General features: G+C 46.1%; 1 protein-coding gene across 1 annotated transcript in view; it reads right to left on the bottom strand.

The window, feature by feature from the left end:
* Positions 1-18,521, bottom strand: part of LOC139281626 (kinesin-like protein KIF19) — a 198,148-nt gene that overhangs the window by 86,947 nt on the left and 92,680 nt on the right. Inside the window, exons 11-12 of the mRNA XM_070901771.1 lie at positions 15,866-16,022; positions 6,009-6,183 (exon numbers count right to left, since the gene is read on the bottom strand). Of these exons, the coding sequence (XP_070757872.1) occupies positions 6,009-6,183; positions 15,866-16,022 (332 nt within the window). The remainder of the gene's footprint in view (positions 1-6,008; positions 6,184-15,865; positions 16,023-18,521) is intronic.

The raw sequence follows: 18,521 nt of genomic DNA on the forward strand, positions 1-18,521 counted from the left end.
ACCAGGAGTGAAAGGCCAGTACCCTCCAGCTTCCCTGGTGGACCCTGGGATGACCAGACTTTCATCACCAATGGAGGACAAGGAGCCCACACAGTCCTGTGGCCCTGCTCACCACCACATACCACCACTTATCCACTCTACAGTGTATGTATCCTACCCACTGCGCTGGCTCCACCACTGAGGGATCCTACAACAGTGACACCCACATGGTCTGTGTGTGAAGGGGGGGAAATGTATGAGACCAGCCTCAAGCACAGGGATCACACAACCCTCACCACAATCTCCCACAGCCCACTACTGATCACCTCCTCAGGTCATGGCAATAAGGACTTGAAAAATGCTTAGGGGGGGGGGGGGGGAGTGTTGTTATGTATGCATGCTAACAATGTTATGATGTACTGTAACACTGAATGTACCTTCACCCTGTATATACCTTACCTGTACACCAGAGGGTGCTGCTGCTGGAGAGCTAAACGTCACCTGTACACTGCAGGTAACCCTGTATAAAAGGGAGCTCACCTCTTGGTGTCCTCACTCTAGGAGCTGCAATAAAGGACTATAGTCTGTATAGTTCAATTGCCATACTCTTGCCTCGTGGAGTTATTAACAGAGTGCCTACATACACAATATCCTTCATTTACCCACCTTGGTTCCATATCTCTTCATACCCTTGCCGAACAAAAATCTATCAATCTCAGTTTTGACATTTTTAATTGGCCCCCAGACTCAACACTTTTTGGGGGGAGAGTTCTAGATTTCCACTACCCTTTGTGTGAACAAGGTTTCCTGATATCACCCCTAAATCTAGCTCCAATCACATACTGGCATTGCTCAAAAGTCACAATGGTGTTTTTGCGACAACTGTTGGCGAAGCACAAACGTGTCAGATCTGTCCATACCAATAACGTAAAAAACACATTACTGGCCTGTACCGTGAGTGATGCTTTGCCTCCAGAATCCCCTCGGAAACCTAACTGTGATGGTGGGTCTCAATGCTCTAGAGGCTTGCATGGTGCCTCATTTACATTTCAATGGCAGTACTGCCTCAGTCAACTAATATGCAACCCTTTAAAGTAAACCACCTAAAGCCAGAAGCACCAAAATGTTCCTTCAGAGGAGATTTCCAAAGTTCTCAGACATTTGAGAAGATTGCCAAAGTTACTAAGTGGCATGTATGTGCAAGATTTGTTCGCAAGTAGATACATCAAAATTATGTTGATGATTTGAGAACAACTAGGCATACACAAGTTGTGTACGTGTGCAGTTTACACAAGTTGTGTACGTGTGCAGTTTACACAAGTTGTGTACGTGTGCGGTTTACACAAGTTGTGTACGTGTGCGGTTTACACAAGTTGTGTACGTGTGCGGTTTACACAAGTTGTGTACGTGTGCAGTTGATGCTGTATCTACCTTGTAGCAATAATCGGCAGATTTGGCGGAAAGGAACAGGGTTATATTAAGTTCTATTGTAAGGTCATCGCCCTGAAACGCTGGGAGTAATTTTAACCCCCAGAAACGGGTGGGTTTGGGTTGAGTAGCAAGTTAAAATGTTAAAAAATGTCAAGCCCGAACCCGACCCACGATCTGTCCGGGCACCCCCCCCACGATCTCTCCCTCTCTCTGTCCCTCCTCTACCCTCCCCAGCTGCGGCCTGGTGCCACAGGCTTACCCGCCCGACAGCCAGCCTCTCAATCTGGAGTCCAAAAATGGTAATCAGGTCCTACCGCTGAACATTCCCGCCCCCCCCCCCCCCACCACTCCCCACCCCCGTGCTGCCCATAAATATCGGGGTCATTAACTCTCCCCACAGATGCTGCCTGACCTGCTGAGTGTTTCCAGCGATTTTCTGTTTTTATTTCAGATATCCAGCATCCGCAGTACTTTGCTTGGGATTTGGGTTATATTAAGGAACTGCTTCCGATTCAAGTGCTTTGGTAACGTCCCCGGGCTTGTTGAAAAGTCACAAATGAGGTGACAGAGGCTCCAACTACAATTTTTTAATCCTCTTTAGCCATGCACATTGTGGTGTTGATGCCTGCGGGTGACGCAGATTATAAACAGTCTAATGTCAGTTCTGAACAAACCCTTAAAATTAATGAGCATTTAGAAATGCATGGATTAAGGATTAATCAAGGACAGCCAGCATGGATTTGTTAAAGGCAAGTTGTGTCTGACAAATGTAATTGAGTTTTTTGGAAAAAGTGACTGACTGGAAAGATAAAGTGAATGCAGCAGTCGTGATGTATGTGGATCTTCGGAAGATTTGTCTTACAGTGCCCCACAGACAGCTTGTTCGAAGAAATCAGGCATAAGAAGCAATATAGCAGCATTGGTTGATGGTCAGGAAACAAAGGGTTAGGGTGACTGAGTGTTGCTCAGACTGGAGAAGGGTTGAAGTCGTGTGTCCCAGGGGCCAGTGCTCATTTACTTTAGTTTTATATATATATATTATATATAGATAATATTGGGAGCACAATCAATACACAAGCAAAGAGTTTGGCAAATAGCATGACGACTGTAAAAGCTTTCAGGAAAATATAGTCAGGTTGGCGGAATGGCAGACCAGGTGACAGATGCAATGTCATGTGGGGCAATCAATGGAAAAACATAAATGAACAGAACACCGATGGGTTCAAATAGGAGGGCCTTGAAATTGGGCGCTGACCATTTGGGTGCATGGGGGAGGGGACGGGGGCATAGTTGACCTTAGGTAAGGATCAAGGGTCTCCAGATATTGGGCCTCAGTCCTCACTTCAATACTGTCGGCGAAGCATGAGGAGCCCGCAGGTGAGGAGGAGTTTACTAGTGGTGAGGAGGAGTCACTGCCAGCATTGCAGCAGCCCTCAGGTCAGCATTATTGGGGGTCGGGGATTGGGGCCTGAGTCAGGGGTCATGTGTTGGGGGTTGAGGCTTGGGTCAGGAGTCGGGAAGGGGTCATGTGTAAGGGGTTGGGGCCTGGGTCAGTGGTCGGGAAGGGGGGTCATGTGTCGGGGGTTGGGGCCTGAGTTAGGGATCGGGATGGGGGTCATGTCGGGGGTTGGGGCCTGGGTCAGGGGTCGGGAAGGGGGCATGTGTCAGCAGTTGGGGCCTGTCAGAGGTCAGGAAGGGGTCATGTGTCGGGGGTTGGGTCCTGGGTCAGGGGTCGGGAAGGGGTCATGTGTCGAGGTTGGGGCTTGGGTCAGGGAGGGGTCATGTGTCGGGGGTTGGGGTCTGGGTCAGGAATTGGGAAGGGGTCATGTGTCGGGGGTTGGAGCCTGGGTCAGGGGTCATGGGGATCAGTGCCGGGGATCGCGAGGCATACGCAAAGGGATTAAAGCCGATTTCAGGTGTGGGTGAAGGATGCCTCTTGTTGTCCTTCCCCAATATATGACTGATGACGCCACAGGGAGTGGTTGAGGCATTTTTGAAGGATCAATATTTGAAGGGGAATAGCGAGAGCAAAGCTAGGAAAGAGCCAGCACTGCCATTATGAAACTGTAAACTTACTATACTGTAAACTTCGCTGATGAGCAAAGTTCTCCTGATATCACCCAGCCTCCACTCCTACAATCTTCAACTCGTCCCTACAGATACTTTGTGCAACAATCCAAACATTCTGAGATAAATTCTATGGTTTGTTTCACTGTAACTGAATGTTTCAAGGTTCATCTCAAACAATGTATGGTACATTTCACATATCTACCAGTTCAATTTGCTATACAAGACCATGATCTATAATAAAAATACTGACATTTACTTTGAACACAAATCTACCTGAAAGCAAAACATTTGTTTTTTTTTAAGATACATTTGTTGGTTGATTTGAAGTTCCATGTCGAAGAGAATCATACACAACTTGCTCTACCTTATTTAATATATTTTGGAAAAAAGTTTATGGATGTCAATTACTCAACAGCAACAACATGCATTTAAACAGTGCCTTCAACTAAATGCATCAAGGTATTTCACAGTTGCAGGTTGTGCCTGAGCAGGATTTGAGGGGCGGGGGGAAGGGGAGTGGACAGGTGGGCAGAGGTAGGTTTTAAGGAGACTTTTGAAGGAGGGGGGAGATGTAGAATGACAAAGGGGTTTAGGGAGGAAGATTCAGAGGGCAGCAGTGAGATGGTGAAAGTTCTACCATTGATGGCAGGTCAGGAGCAGAGGGACCGAAGGCAGGTCAGGAGCAGAGGGACTGATGGGAGGTCAGGAGCAGAGGGACTGATGGGAGGTCAGGAGCAGAGGGACTGGTGGGAGGTCAGGAGCAGAGGGACTGATGGGAGGTCAGGAGCAGAGGGACTGGTGGGAGGTCAGGAGCAGAGGGACTGGTGGGAGGTCAGGAGCAGAGGGACTGGGCTGGGACTGAGGGCAAATTTAAAATACAAAACGCGACTTGGATGGCAGACGCCATTAAACGTCTCTTCAATGTGCTGATTCCCAATAATACAGATAAAAAGACTTGTTTTCGGCTCAACACAGGGACTTTGAGCAAAGGAATCCCATGGAATACTTGGCACTTACTGGGATAGAAATTCATCTTGCCGGTAACACAACGCAGAAGGCATTGCTTCAGCTGCCCGTTAGATATTCCGCTCCATTGAAGTCAAGCAGTACTAACAGGTGGACGGTGTGATCGCGCCCCTTTTGTACTTACGCCAAGATAAATTTCCACCCCTCTTAACTTTAAAGATTTAACCTTGAAGGTAATGGATGTAGTGGAGCTGATGCTCCTGCTGATTTTCAGGTAAAACTCAATTTGCTATTTTCAGTTTAAAAAAAGAACAGATTCAGTGAAATAATCAGGCAAGCAATGGCAGCAATAGCTGAAGAGAGGTAGCAACAGTGCTCTTGAAAAAGACTGCGTAGTCATAATCAGCAGGGTGAGGATTCTGCTGCTGTGGCTTACACTGCCTTCCTGCCAGATAGCCTTCCCACGCAGCTCAAGCAATGCCTCCATTGCAGTGGGAATTATCTACTTTCAATTCACCTTCAGCACTGACAGCAAAATTATCCCAAACAACAGACGTTGCTTTCCGTGGGTTTGAAACGCAACCGAGCTTTTGGCTGGAACTTCGTCACAGTCACAAGTTGTTCACGCAGCTCGAATGTCACACAGTTACAAAAAGAAACTAAAAAAATAAATAAAAGCACCTTATGTGAAGCTGGGTGATTCAGAGCCAGGCATTATAGACACTTGAATTCTGATAACCAGGAGTTTACTTTTCTCCGTTCATGGGATGTGGGTGTCGCTGGCAAGGCTAGCATTTATTGCCCATCCCGAACTGCCCTTGAGAAGATGATGGTGAGCCACCTTCTTGAACTGCTGAATCCTTGTGGTGAAGGAACTCCCATAGTGCTGTTCGGGAGGGAATTCCAGGATTTTGACCCAGCGACGATGAAGGAACGGCGATATATTTCCAAGTCAGGATGGTGTGTGACTTGAAGGGGAACTTGGAGGTGGTGGTGTTCCCATGCGCCTGCTGCCCTTGTCCTTCTAGGTGGTAGAGGTTACGGGTTTGGGAGGTGATGACGAAGAAGCCTTGGTGTGTTGCTGCAGTGCATCTTGTAGATGGTACACACTGTAGCCATGGTGCACCGGTGGTGGAGGGAGTGCAGGTTTAAGGTGGTGTTGTTGCTGCTTGGAATGCAGGACTCCGAAGTGGACAATGCAAAGAATGCAAACGCCACACCACGGATTTCATCCAGCACTTGACATTGTGTGTGTCCCAAAAAAATGTATCGGATGCAATGGAATACAAGTACATTTTGCTACTGGTCCTCCCATACGCCCCACCAATAGTGGCAACATGTTACAGAAGTAAAAGGAGGGGGTCCCAGGTTGTGGGAAAGCCAGCATGACATAAGGTGATTTTTTTTTTTGCGATGTCACATGCACATACAAGATCACTGAATCATACCAGGCAAACAAGCATATTATTTGTTAATGTCCTACAAAGTTCAGTTCTTTTGCATTCAATCAACCAATACAGTTCAAGTCCTTGTGCTCTTATTAAGAGGTCTGTGGAACTCACTCAGCTATGGTTAGTAAATGTCTGGAGGTGTCAATGTGAAGCTCCATGTTGGTATTTTCAAGCTCCACGAGGCTGCGACGTATCTCCATTTGTTGCCTGAAAGCAATCATCAACTGTTCCCTCAGTCTGCCCATCTCCCCTCGGTTGTATTGCACCGAATGCTGCTGGACTTCAGCTGAAAGTACATTGCAAAATTAACGCTGTGAACAAGTTTACAGACAAGACTATTTCTCCCAATGGAGTTTTCCCAGTTTTTTGTCACAATTAGACTCTTTCACTGGTTATCATCCATTTTATCGCTTCTTCAGTCTTGAAGACTGGCAAAGACGGAATAAACCTCCCCACCCCTGGTCACTGGCACTTGGTCACCAGCCTATTCTCTGCCAAGCAACAGGGTTAACGAGAATGATGGTCAGCCTCACTCGGGCGAATTCTTCACCTTCAATGAGTTGTCGGGTCAGCCAGCTTGAATCTAGAATCACACTGACAAAAGGACCCCGGCTGGCATTTTTAACGATTATGGGAATTTTTAAATGGCTAATTATTTTGCTCCTTGGTTGTATATTTGCTTTTCTTTGCAGAATTCTCCTGACTGTTTATATTAATGTTCCAGCTACAGTCCCATGAGGGATCGTTCTATTGGCCAGGCTGCAAACCACTGCACCCCAACCAGCTGGTATAGTCTCGCCTCTTTCAGTCACTTTCCATTTAAATCTAGACTAAAAATACAACAATTACATTTCATGTGTATGCCATAAAAATGAGTTAATAATTTCCGATAGGTGAATTCTACCAATTAAAGTAATATTTCAAAAGTTCTTGCATCTATCCCAAGCATACTGTATCCCCCATCCAACCCCAATGTGAATAGCAGTGGATTGAAGAGCTGAAACACATGGTACGGCATCAAGTGAAGAAAGTATCATGGGCTTGTTCAAGCTTCCCCTTTCACACTGCGACCTTATTTTTGTTATTTATTTGGGCTGTGATTCTAGATCGCAGAAATCCCACATTTATTCATTCTAATAATAAGAGCCAGAGGGGAGATGAGGGGATTTTTCTTTTACGCAGCGAGTTATGATGATCTGGAATGCGCGGCCTGAAAGGGCGATGGGAGAAGATTAAAAAGTAACTTTCTAAAGGGCATTGGATAAATGCTAGAAGTGGAGAAAGTTGCAGGTCTAAGGGGAAAGAACAGGCAGTGGGACTAATTGGGCAGCTCTTTGAAAGAGCTGACATGGACACGATGGGCCGAATGGCCTCCTTCTGTACTGTACAATTCTATAAACCTCTCTCCATCAAAACAGATACTATACAATTAATTTTTTTTAATAAGTAGTGAAAAATCCTTATACATTTTTTTTAAAAATCGTGGGGCAGATTTTCCTTTTCACTGTGTTTGTGTTTAGCAAAGAGGTGATAGGGACCCATTAGACCAGGTCTTTGCTCCACTGCTCTGCCTTGGGATTTGCTGCATCATCGCAACTGGGTCTGTGCCTACAGCAGGTGCAAGCCCAGGGTTGGCGTGTTCATGTGGCTCCCGGCCCTTCCACCTCATTTTCTTCTTGGGACAACCGTAAGGTGCCCAAATGGAGGGTGGTGGGGATCTCCAGCAATGGCCAGAATGCCGCAGTATTGGCAGCCAGCAGTGCAGCTGGTAGGCTGCTCATGCTTACAACTACTCTCCTGTTCATGACCCCAACACCCACCCCCCCCCCCAAAACACAATGCAAAGCCCCACCAGGGGGCAGTCCGATGCCAGGAGGACACCTGGCTCAAGCAAATGGCCTGGGCCAGGATAATCTGGAGAACTCCTCCCCTCACCTCTGGTGTGCTGTGCCTGTCGGTCACACCTGGAGCCCGTCGAGGAAAATCGGCCCTCAATTTTTCTCAAATGAATTTCTGTACTGATCAAGGGAAGGGATTTCAGCACTGGGTAATGAAACAATTTTCCACATTGGTGCATCTGGTGTCCAGCAAGCGTTCTCACACCAGGTATTGTTGGGGCCAGATGTAGCATAATACTCCTTTCACTCTCCCCCAGCGACCTCCCACAGAAGAATACTCCTAACATTATCAGTGTACATATTAATTTTCCACACAGGCCACCTTTGAGTGAGATTGCCAATTCAGTGTTGACTTGAGTCCAGAACTTGTGTTCTGGGTCTATGCTCATGACAGGAACTGAACTTGGACTGTTTGAATTTACTTCATGCCAGCCCAGCACAGATTTTTATGTCTCACTGGATTTGAACCCAAGGCCCAGAGGTGAAAATCCACTGCAACACAAGGGTAGGAAACGGAATAAAGTGCTGGTTGTAAAATCTTTTTTCCTTCTGCTTATTAACAACAACAACTTGTATTGATATAGCGCCTTTAACATAGTAAAACGTCCCAAGGTGCTTCACAGGAGCCTTGTAAAACAAAATTGGACACCGAGCCACATAAGGAAAATTAGGGCAGATGACCAGAAGCTTCGCCAAAGAGGTAGGTTTTAAGGAGCATCTTAAAAGAGGAAAGGGAGGTAGAGAGGTTTAGGCAAGGAATTCCAGAGCTTAGGGCCTAGGCAACAGAAGGCACGGCCACCAATGGTTGAGCGATTAGAATTAGAGATGCTCAAGAGGGCAGAATTAGAGGAGCGCAGATATCTCAGGGGGGTTGTGGGGCTGGAGGAGATTACAGAGATAGGGAGAGATGAGGCTAAGGAGGGATTTGAAAATAAGGATGAAAATTTTAAAATCGAGGAGTTTTTAACCGAGAGTCATTGTAGGTCAGCGAGCACAGGGGTGATGGGTGAGTGGGACTTGGTGCAAGTTAAGACACGGACAGCAGAGTTTTGGATGACCTCAAGTTTATGTAGGATATGAATGTGGGAGGCCAGCCAGGAGTGTGTTGGAATAGTCAAGTCTAGAGGTAACAAAGGCATGGATGAAGGCTTCAGCAGCAGATGAGCTGAGGCAATGGTGGAGTTGGGTGATGTTACGGAGGTGGAAATAGGTGTTTCTAAGTTATGGTGCGGATTTGTGGTCGGAAGCTCATTTCAGGGTCAAGGTTGTGAACAGTGTAGTTCAGCCTCAGACAGCTGCTAGGGAGAGGGATGGAGTCGGTGGCTAGGGAACGGAGTTTTAAATTGAATATTACTGGAGTAGATCTGCTCTGCTGTGAACTGTTATTAAAAAAAACTACTTTATTCAACTTCATTAGTGCAATATGCATATAAACAATTTTTAAAACAATATGCTGCCACTGAACCTTGCCAAACAATTTAGATTGGAAAATCTGCCAGAACTAAATTTCATTTTAGTGCAATTCTTCTCAGCCAAGACCCAATATCTTAAATGTTGATATTGCAATTTTCCAGCTTGCAAGCAATATATCCCTGACAGAAATCTGGAATCAACAGCTAGTGTCAGTAATGGTGACCATGGGCCCAATTTTGGCCATTACTTGCTCCAATTTTTTTTGAGTAAGTTGGTTTTTCTGGAATAAGTTAAAAAAAACGCCATTTTCCCCAATAAACTTGCTCCAGAGTAACTCAGTTAGGTACGATTTTTTTTAGTTGAGTTTTTTTTTTCAAATGGGGGCATTCCCAGCCACTTACGCCAGTTTTGGCCATTTATGCCACTGTGGCCAGCTAAAACTTACTCCAAATCGACTTAGGTCAGCGTATGTGGCCAGCTCTGAAAAACATTGCGGGCAGTTAAGAAATCGGTGCTGGTTAGTACATTTAACGCACCACAGTTCCGAGCTTCACACCATTTATTCTGATCTATCTTTCTTGGGTCCAAAGTGGATAATCTCAGCCAGGGGAAACAACCTTTCAACATTTAATCAACTTAGTTTATAGTTTTTTAACTCATTACTTGATCTAGCTTAAGTTATAGGTAGATTATATGAAATATTTAAATATATAACATGAACCACTACAAGTATTGAAGCCAAAAAAGCAGAACCTCCTTCCCCTCTGCACCAAATTCCCACTCACCAAATTCCCAACTTTTACACAAATTCCCAACTTTTATACATTGTTTATGATTCATTCAGTTTCTGACAACTCTGAGCGACCCTGAATAAATACTGCAGGATATTCCCCATTCACCAGGCGAACATCGGGGCATCCCTTCGGCCAGGGATAGGGTGCGGTGAACATCGGGACGTCCCTTTGGCCGGGGATAGGGGCTGCGAGCATCAGGACCTGCGGGAGGGTGAGGGGCATGCGCGCAGACTCCACTGCGCATGCACACAGCTGCTGGCAGTGTTTTCTGCAATGGGCTGTTGCTCCGCCCCCCCAACTTCACTATCTACACCGCGCTGGGACATCGGAGACTCGGCAGAGCGGGCAGGATGGGGCCCCTTTTTTTCGCCATCGTTTCCAGCGCGCAAAGTCGGCGCATTTAGGGTAAGTGCGCCGAAAAAAAGGGTTGGGGAAAATTGGGCCCCATGAAACTACCAGATTGTCGTAAAAACCCATCTGGTTTGCTGAAGTCCTTTAGGGAAGGAAATCTCCTGTCCTTACCCAGTCTGCCTGTATCTGACTCCAGACCCACAGCAATGTGGTTGACTCTTAAATGGCCTAGCAAGCCACTCAGTTGTATCAAACTGCGACAAAGGAGTACCTTCACCACACGGACTGCCGCGGTTCAAGAGGGCAATTAGGCATGGGCAATAAATACTGGCCTTGCCATCAACTCTCACATCCCACAAACAAATTAAAAAAAATATGGACATTCACCGATTCTTTCTATAAGTACTGCAAGTGACTGAATTGCTGTCACATAACGTTACAATTATTCACCTCGAGTGGGCAATGTCATTGGGATGGAGTTGACGCACTGTGGCTGATCTGCTAATCTGATATCTGAGCCAAACAAGCCTGCACAAATCCAGGGCGCTGCTGAAAACTGATCAGCCAATCTGACTCAAAGACAGGATCTGCAAGTAGGCCTGTCACTGGATGCTAAGGTTTATCTATTTTAGCTTCAGATAACCCTACAAGCCATTGCTACAGCTATACAAATCCCTGGTTACACTACGTCTGGAGTACTGAGTACAGTTCTGGACACCGCATCCCAGAAAGGATATATTGGCCTTGGAAGACCTTGTTTCATCAGAATGTTACCAGGGCTCTGGGGGTTAAACTATGAGGAGAGATTACATAATCTAAGCTTGTAGTCCCTGGAATATAGAAGGTTAAGGATTGAGGTTTTATTTTTAGGATTTTGAAAGAAATTGATAGGTGAGATAGAAACTTTTTTTTCCACTGGTGGGGGCGTCTAGGACTGTAATGTATGCACCTGTGCATATGCACACAGGTTTTGTAGAGCTGCTGAGTTCCAATATTTGAAAGGGCTGCTCCTTAAATTCTGGTTGCACTTCAGTCCCACGCTTCTGATCTTTGGCATTCTGTGAGGGGGGAGCGGGCAGGTCGGAAGGCCTCCTCTTAGGACATGCTCCTGGGCATGGCCAAAGTGGCCATTAACCGGTCCAGGCAGCGGGCGGTCGAGAGGGTCATTCAGCCCGACTGCCTGCCTCTCTTCCGCGGTTACGTTCGAGCCAGGGTATCCCTGGAGATGGAGCACGCAGTGTCCATCGGTACGCTCGCGGCCTTCCGCGAGAGGTGGGCACCGGAGGGACTGGAGTGCATCAGCACCCCCGGCAACCAAATTTTAATTTGATCCAATAATGTAAAAAGTTTAATTGGTTTAATGTCAGTTTTAGTGTCCCTTTGAAGAGGGGCACTTGATTTATAGTTTCCTCTAAAATAGTTGTAGAGCTGTTGAATTGTGAGTGGCTTAGCCAGTAACATGATGTTCACAAGACTCAATAAAACCCCAGTCAGTTGGGTATAGGGGATCCACGATGAGGTATGCAGTTGTGAGCCTAGTGGATGAACTGGTAATGTGTAGTGTGGTTGCTAAACCTTTGTTGATAAACTAACTAGTTCTTAATAGCAATGTGTTGCTATGAATGCTTAAGCAAAGAACCCATGAAGCAAATACGTTACAAGAACAAGGGGACATAACCTTAAAATCAGAGCCAGGCCATTCAGGAGCGAAGTTAGGAAACACTTCTTCATGCAAAGGATGGTAAAAATGTGGAGCTCTCTCCCACAAAAAGCAGTAGATGCTAGCTCAATGGACAATTTTAAATCTGAGAGCAATGGATTTTTGCTAGCCATGAGTATTAAGGGATATGGAGCTTAAGGCGGGTAAATGGAGTTAAGATACAAATCAATCATGATCTCACTGAATGGCAGAACAGGCTCGAGGGGCTGAATTACCTACTCCTGTTACTATGCTCCTATGACTCACAATGTACGGTGGTCCTACCTGGTACCAGTTAAACTCCAGTAGTACCGCTGTGCACTTGGGGGGTCTCTAAACCTTGGCACTTGAGATTAGGTAAATGGGGTGGGCCCCTGTGGGAATTCTTCTTCTTAGGCAGTCCCTCGGAGTTGAGGATTACTTGCTTCCACACTAAAAATGTGTTCTCAGGTGACTGAAGAGTCCAATGGGACCTACAGTCTCTGTCACAGGTGGGGCAGACGGTGGTTGAAGGAACAGGGGGGATTGCTGTGCGCTCCTTCCGCTGTTTACGCTTGGCTTCAGCTTGCTCTTGGCATAGAGACTTGAGATGTTTGGCCACTTCCCAGATGCTTTTCCTCCACTTTGTGCGGTCTTGGGCCAGGGACTCCCAGCAGTCGGTGGGGATGTTGCATTTTTTCCAAGGAGGCTTTGAAGATGTCCTTGAAGCATTTCCTCTGCCCACCTGGGCTCGCTGGCCGTGTCGGAGCTCCGAGTAGAGCGCTTGTTTTGGGAGTCTCGTATCGGGCGTGTGAACGATGTGGCCCGCCCAACAGAGTTCATAGAGGGTGGTCAGTGCTTCGATGCAGGGGATGTTGGCCTGAGCGAGAACACTGACGTTGGTGCGCCTATCCTGCCAATGGTTTTGCAGGATCTTGCAGAGGCAGCATTGGTGGTACTTCTCCAGTGCTTTGAGGTGCCTGCTGTACATAGTCCATGTCTCTGAGGCACTATTGCTCTGTAGACCATGAGCTTGGTGCTGGGTTTTGAGATCCTGGTCTTCAAACACTCGCTTCCTCAGGCGACCGAAGGCTGCACTGGCACACTGTTGGACTTCGTCATCAACGTCTGCCCTTGTTGACAGTAGGCCTCCAAGGTATGGAAAATGGTCCACGTTGTCCAAGGCCGCGTCATGGATTTTGATAATAGGGGTGGGAGGGGAGGGGGGGGGGGCAGTGCTGCATAGTGGGGGCAGTTTGGTAGAAGACCTTTGTCTTATGGATGTTTAGTGTAAGGCCCATACTCTTGTACGTTTCGGTGAAGGTGGTGACGATGGCTGGAGTTCGGCCTCCGAGTGTGCACAGATGCAAGCGTGCTGTAATTCAGTGACAAAGGATGGGACAACCCTGGATCTGGCCTGGAGGCAGCGGAGGTTGAACAGTTTCCTGTTTGTTCTGTAGTTTAGCTCCACTCCAGCGGGGAGCTTACTGAGGGTGAGATGGAGCATTGCAGTGAGCAGAAACTCTACCTGCGTGGATTTCTCAGTATTTGGTTTGGAGAAACTTAAGCTTAGTGATGGGTTTCTGCATTTATCATCAACCAGCCGACCACAAAATATTCTGCGCAGTGATGTCGGTATTCAAGTATATTGGCAACAAAACATGAAAAATCTTTTAATGTTGTAGATGCTGGAACGTTATTGATGTGTGTATAATATAATCATAAGAGTAACCCAAAATGTTTTATTGATAAACAATAAATTCATTTTTTATACCAACAAATCTCTTGTGACATTGCAGGATACAGTATATTAGTTATACGCAGAGAGATCACAGTCGGAAACAGCAAGATGTGCTCACAAGTCAGTGAAGTAAGTACTGAAGTGACTCCAGGCTGGGAAATGTCAGCCAATCAAAAGAACGTGGTAGATATTTTGTGTAATTAAATTTTTAACATTGGAAGTGTGACACGCATCAATGGAAGTCATACATTATATCACTAGCAGAGCTCCTGTGGTGGTTGCTCATAGTAAGTTAGAGGATAAGCTATTGGATAAGGACAGAAGGCTGTGGAGGCCAAGTCACTGACTATATTTAAGAAGGAGATAAATAGATTTCTAGACACAAAAGGCATCAAGGGCTATGGGGGAAAAGCAGGAATTATGGTGTTGCAATAGAGGATCAGCCATTATCATATTGAATGGCGGTGCAGGCTCGAAAGGCCGAATGGCCTACTACTGCTCCTATTTTCTATGTTTCTATAATATGATGCACAATTATTCAGTTGCTCACTATTCCTTGACAAGGTCAAGTTGCTCTAATTGGGACATCCTGAGGTCAATTAGAGGGCATTGTTTCTTTGCAGATTGGCACATGCTTGTTAATCCCTGGCTCCTCGCCCAGACCATAAAAACCAGCAGGAAGTGACTGGCTTTCTTTCTCTCTTTTTTAACACATTGTTTTATATCTGTAACAAAATGCAACATCTAAATGGCAACTATTGTTTATGCATATATAAATAGATAGCGTTGTATTTCCAAGGATTCTCCCGATCCCCCAACATTACTTTGGCAATGGCCATTTTTAGCCATTTCCCCAGGGCTTCGGTCAATCTCCCCCCAGAACACCCACCTCCCCCACCCCTACCCCGTCCCCCCTTGAGATTGCAGGTGGAGATGTTTTACAAATAAGTTTTAATTTTTTTTGTTAGACAAATCTCACTGATCCTAATTACAAATAAAGTGCAGTGCAAAACCTTGCTTCCTTTTGTCTTGGTAGGCCTTTGGTCCCATGGAGCGTCACAGGGCAAATATAGTCGTCTGTAATTTGCGGTCAGTGACGAAGCAAAGGTGTTTGCCGCCGACCCTGAAATAAGCTTCCCATAAAGCTCTCGCGATCTCTGTGGCGAGAAGTTCGACTTTTCCATCATGCAGTTAAAATCAGCGCAAGATAATGGGGAATCCCTAACACAAGCTGCTGTGACAGCAACAAGGCAATCACAATGCAGAATTCTCACAGGAAGTGAGTTGATTCTAACTTTTCAAAACTGTTATAGAGAGCAAAACAAAGATTGGGGCTCTCACATGGGGAAAAGGTAAACCTGAAATAAAGATGAACAGACGTTATAAAAAAAAACATTTTTTTAAGTTTCTTAAAAATTAAATTTTATTAAAACGGATAAATTTGACACAACACAACACTGAAATTAGTTTTTCAGCACCATAACATTTGTCAATATGCAGTTAGAACCCCAGTTACACCTAATCCAAAGGGTCTAACTTTTACTGGGGTATGTAACAGCGATAATACCGTGGAAGAGCTAACATTTTTGGCAGTTTCCCTGTTTTGACAGATTACAATGATTGCCGGCTGGGGGCGGGGGCAGGGGGGGCACAGTGCAGCCAGTGTTGGAGCAATTCATGACTGACCACAACTTCAAGATTTCTGCGTTAGGATGTGCATCCTGAAGTTGCGGTCAGTTTCAAAGGGGTAATTTTAATATTGAGGAGCGCTGTTCGTTCACTGTTATTATCCACCGCAAATTCCAGGCCAATATTTAAATTCATATTCCCATGTACTTGCCCAGTCTGATTCAGCAGATATTAACAGATTTTGTTCTTATCCACATGAAGCAACATCCGAAGAACAGGCCTTTCCAAATCTCCAGTCCCACAAAGTTGAAACAAACCAACAGTTAAGCAATATTAACATAAATAGTTGCCTAGTCTTCATGGGCTGGCTTATTGCATTTTGGAGTCACAAGTGGCGCAAAGATTATATCTTGGACACTCTTGCTCAAACAGAATCTCATAACTTCTAATATTTCCCAACATACCTTGAATGTCCCTTATATTGGCCTTTTCGGATTTTCTCTGTTCTGGTCCCTGTCCACCAATCTTCAATTTGAGCCGCTCAATCTCTTTCCTGAGATCGGCTATGATGTTGGTGTACTGGGTTATGTGGTACGAGATATTCAGCAGATTTCGCTTTACCTGAAGTGTAATAAATCTCCCGTTAGAAACTTGCGAAATGAAATATAGAGGAAACACAACTGGAAACAGGCTGGAACTACACAGCAGCTCGGTTGGCATCTGCAACAAAAATTACATTAGCTGGAACACATTGTGCAGAACAACATGTGTCATCGAGCAGAACAATGTGTACCAGCTAATATGTTGTAATTGGGCAATAATGCCATTTGCTGTTATGCTGCCTACTAGTAGTGAACAATTGCTATGTCACCTCAACGCTACCTAATCTTTCTTCTTCAGATGCTGTTGGCATGGCTGTGAACCTCCAACATTTTCTGTTTTAGCTTCAAATTTCTTTTGCCTCCACTAAAATGGGAAAGAAGCCTCTCTGTGTGTGTTCTGAAATAAACTGGTTGATATTCTGTGCTCGTCCCACCCCAGTGACTTGAGCGCATAATCTAGACTTACACTTTAGTGCAGTATTGAGTGAGTGCTGCACTCTCAGAAATGCCGTCTTTCAGATGAGACGCAAGATCGAGCCAATAAGGTTTCGTGATCTACTGAGATCATTGAAAGGTTTGCGCCACTGCAGCCAGGTCCTCCTGACAACATCCCTGCTTGTGTCCTCCTGTGTAATGTGCAACCAGGCTGCGTTGGTCTCCTAGAGGTCTCTTCTGCCCATGGGAAGGGAAGAGGACCTTCCTGCATGCTGTGACTCTCTCCATTAGCAGATGGAGGGAGCCATGGGAGATCCTGGGTGCAGCCCTGCACCTCTGGTGCAGTGTTTGTCAGTGTTTGCAGCAGCTCAATGCTGTAGAACACTGACAGCACAAATGTCGCAATAAATTTGAGCATGGTCCCTTTAAGGAAACTGGCTGATGACGCGTCATCAAATGACGTCGTCATCAGACCCGCTTCCTTTTAATTGGATGGGAACCGCGCTGGGCGGGCTTTACAAGCCCAATTAGGGAAAAGTCGTACGGGAGGCCGGGATAGACAGGAGCGGGGTCGGGACCCCGCCACCGATGTCAGCCGCCACAGACCTGCCTCAGTAGGCGAAATTGCGGCCTTGAGCTCTATCTGGTGATCTCTGTTGAAAGTGTGTCTGTGGACGATGGGTGTGCTTAGTTGTGATTCGTCTGCAGTCATATAGCCTGCCAATACTCACTTCTACTCTCGCAAAGCAAAATGGCTACTTGAGTGATCTAACAGAGGGCTGCAGGCATCAATGGAACATATTCCCAGGAAACTGTAAAAGCCTTCAGCAGAGGGGGGAATATGATCGGGGCGAGGCCGGGGTGGGGGATAGAATCCACCCTGTGCAGACCAACTGCATGTTCCCCATCAAGATATCATGGTTCTTGGACTCTGTTCTCAAGCAGCCTCTGATGATAAGAACAGCTGAGAGGCACAAGTAAATGTACAAACATCTTCCTTCATAGCAGCTGGTAATTTTATATCATTCAGTCCTGTTTTAACTTGGACTCCCATCTATGCACCTTCTACTTTCTGCCCTGTTCTCCCTCATTCTGTAAGGGAAGGATAAGAAAAGGTATAACTGTGTTTAAATCTCACTCAAATCAAAACATCACCCTCTGATGTTGTGACGTCCACCGTTAAGCACAGCCGAGCATCTTAGTGCAGCCCCAATGTTTAAAGCAATGCTTTGCTCCCAACAACAAGGGCCCAGAGTATAACATCCCCAGTATTGAAGCACTGACCACACTCGATCAGCTTCGTTGGGCAGGCCACATAGTTCGCATGCCAGATACGAGACTCCCTAAGCAAATGCTTTATACGGAGCTCCTTCATGGTAAACGAGCCAAAGATGGGCAGTGGAAATGTTATAAGGACACCCGCAAAGCCTCCCTGGTAAAGTGCGACATTACCACTGACACCTGGGAGACCCTGGACGAAGACCGCCCGAGGTGGAGAAGGTGCATCCGGGAGGGCACTGAGGTCTTCGAGTCTCAACACAAAGAGCGTGAAGAGGTCAAGCGCAGGCAGCGGAAGGAGCGCGCGGCAAACCAGCCCCACCCACCCCTTCCCTCGACGAATGTCTGTCCCATCTGTGACAGGGTCTGTGGCTCTCGTATCGAACTGTTCAGCCATCAAAGAACTCACTTTGGGAGTGGAAGCAAGTCTTCCTTGATTCTGAGGGACTGCCTATGATGATGAGTGTGTATTGATGCACCATTTATTTTACAGAGTTACCTCTAATGATAAATGTGCCTATAACAAACACAGCAATTCCAGTACTCTGAAGCACTGAGACTCCTAATACAGGGTGCCTCGGATCACTCCCCCACACCACATAGTAGCATAGTGGTTATATTACTGGACTAGTAATCCAGAGGCCTGGACTAGTAATCCGGAAACATGAGTTCAAATCCCACCGTAGCAGCTGGCAAATTTAAATTCAGTGAATTAAATAAAACTGAAATGGATACCAAAAGCTAGTATTAGTAATGCTGGCCAAAAAATGTAAAAAAACAATCTGGTTCACTAATGCTCTTTAGG

The sequence above is a fragment of the Pristiophorus japonicus genome, chromosome 15 (assembly GCF_044704955.1).
Source record: "Pristiophorus japonicus isolate sPriJap1 chromosome 15, sPriJap1.hap1, whole genome shotgun sequence".
NCBI classification, from domain to species: Eukaryota; Metazoa; Chordata; class Chondrichthyes; family Pristiophoridae; genus Pristiophorus; species Pristiophorus japonicus.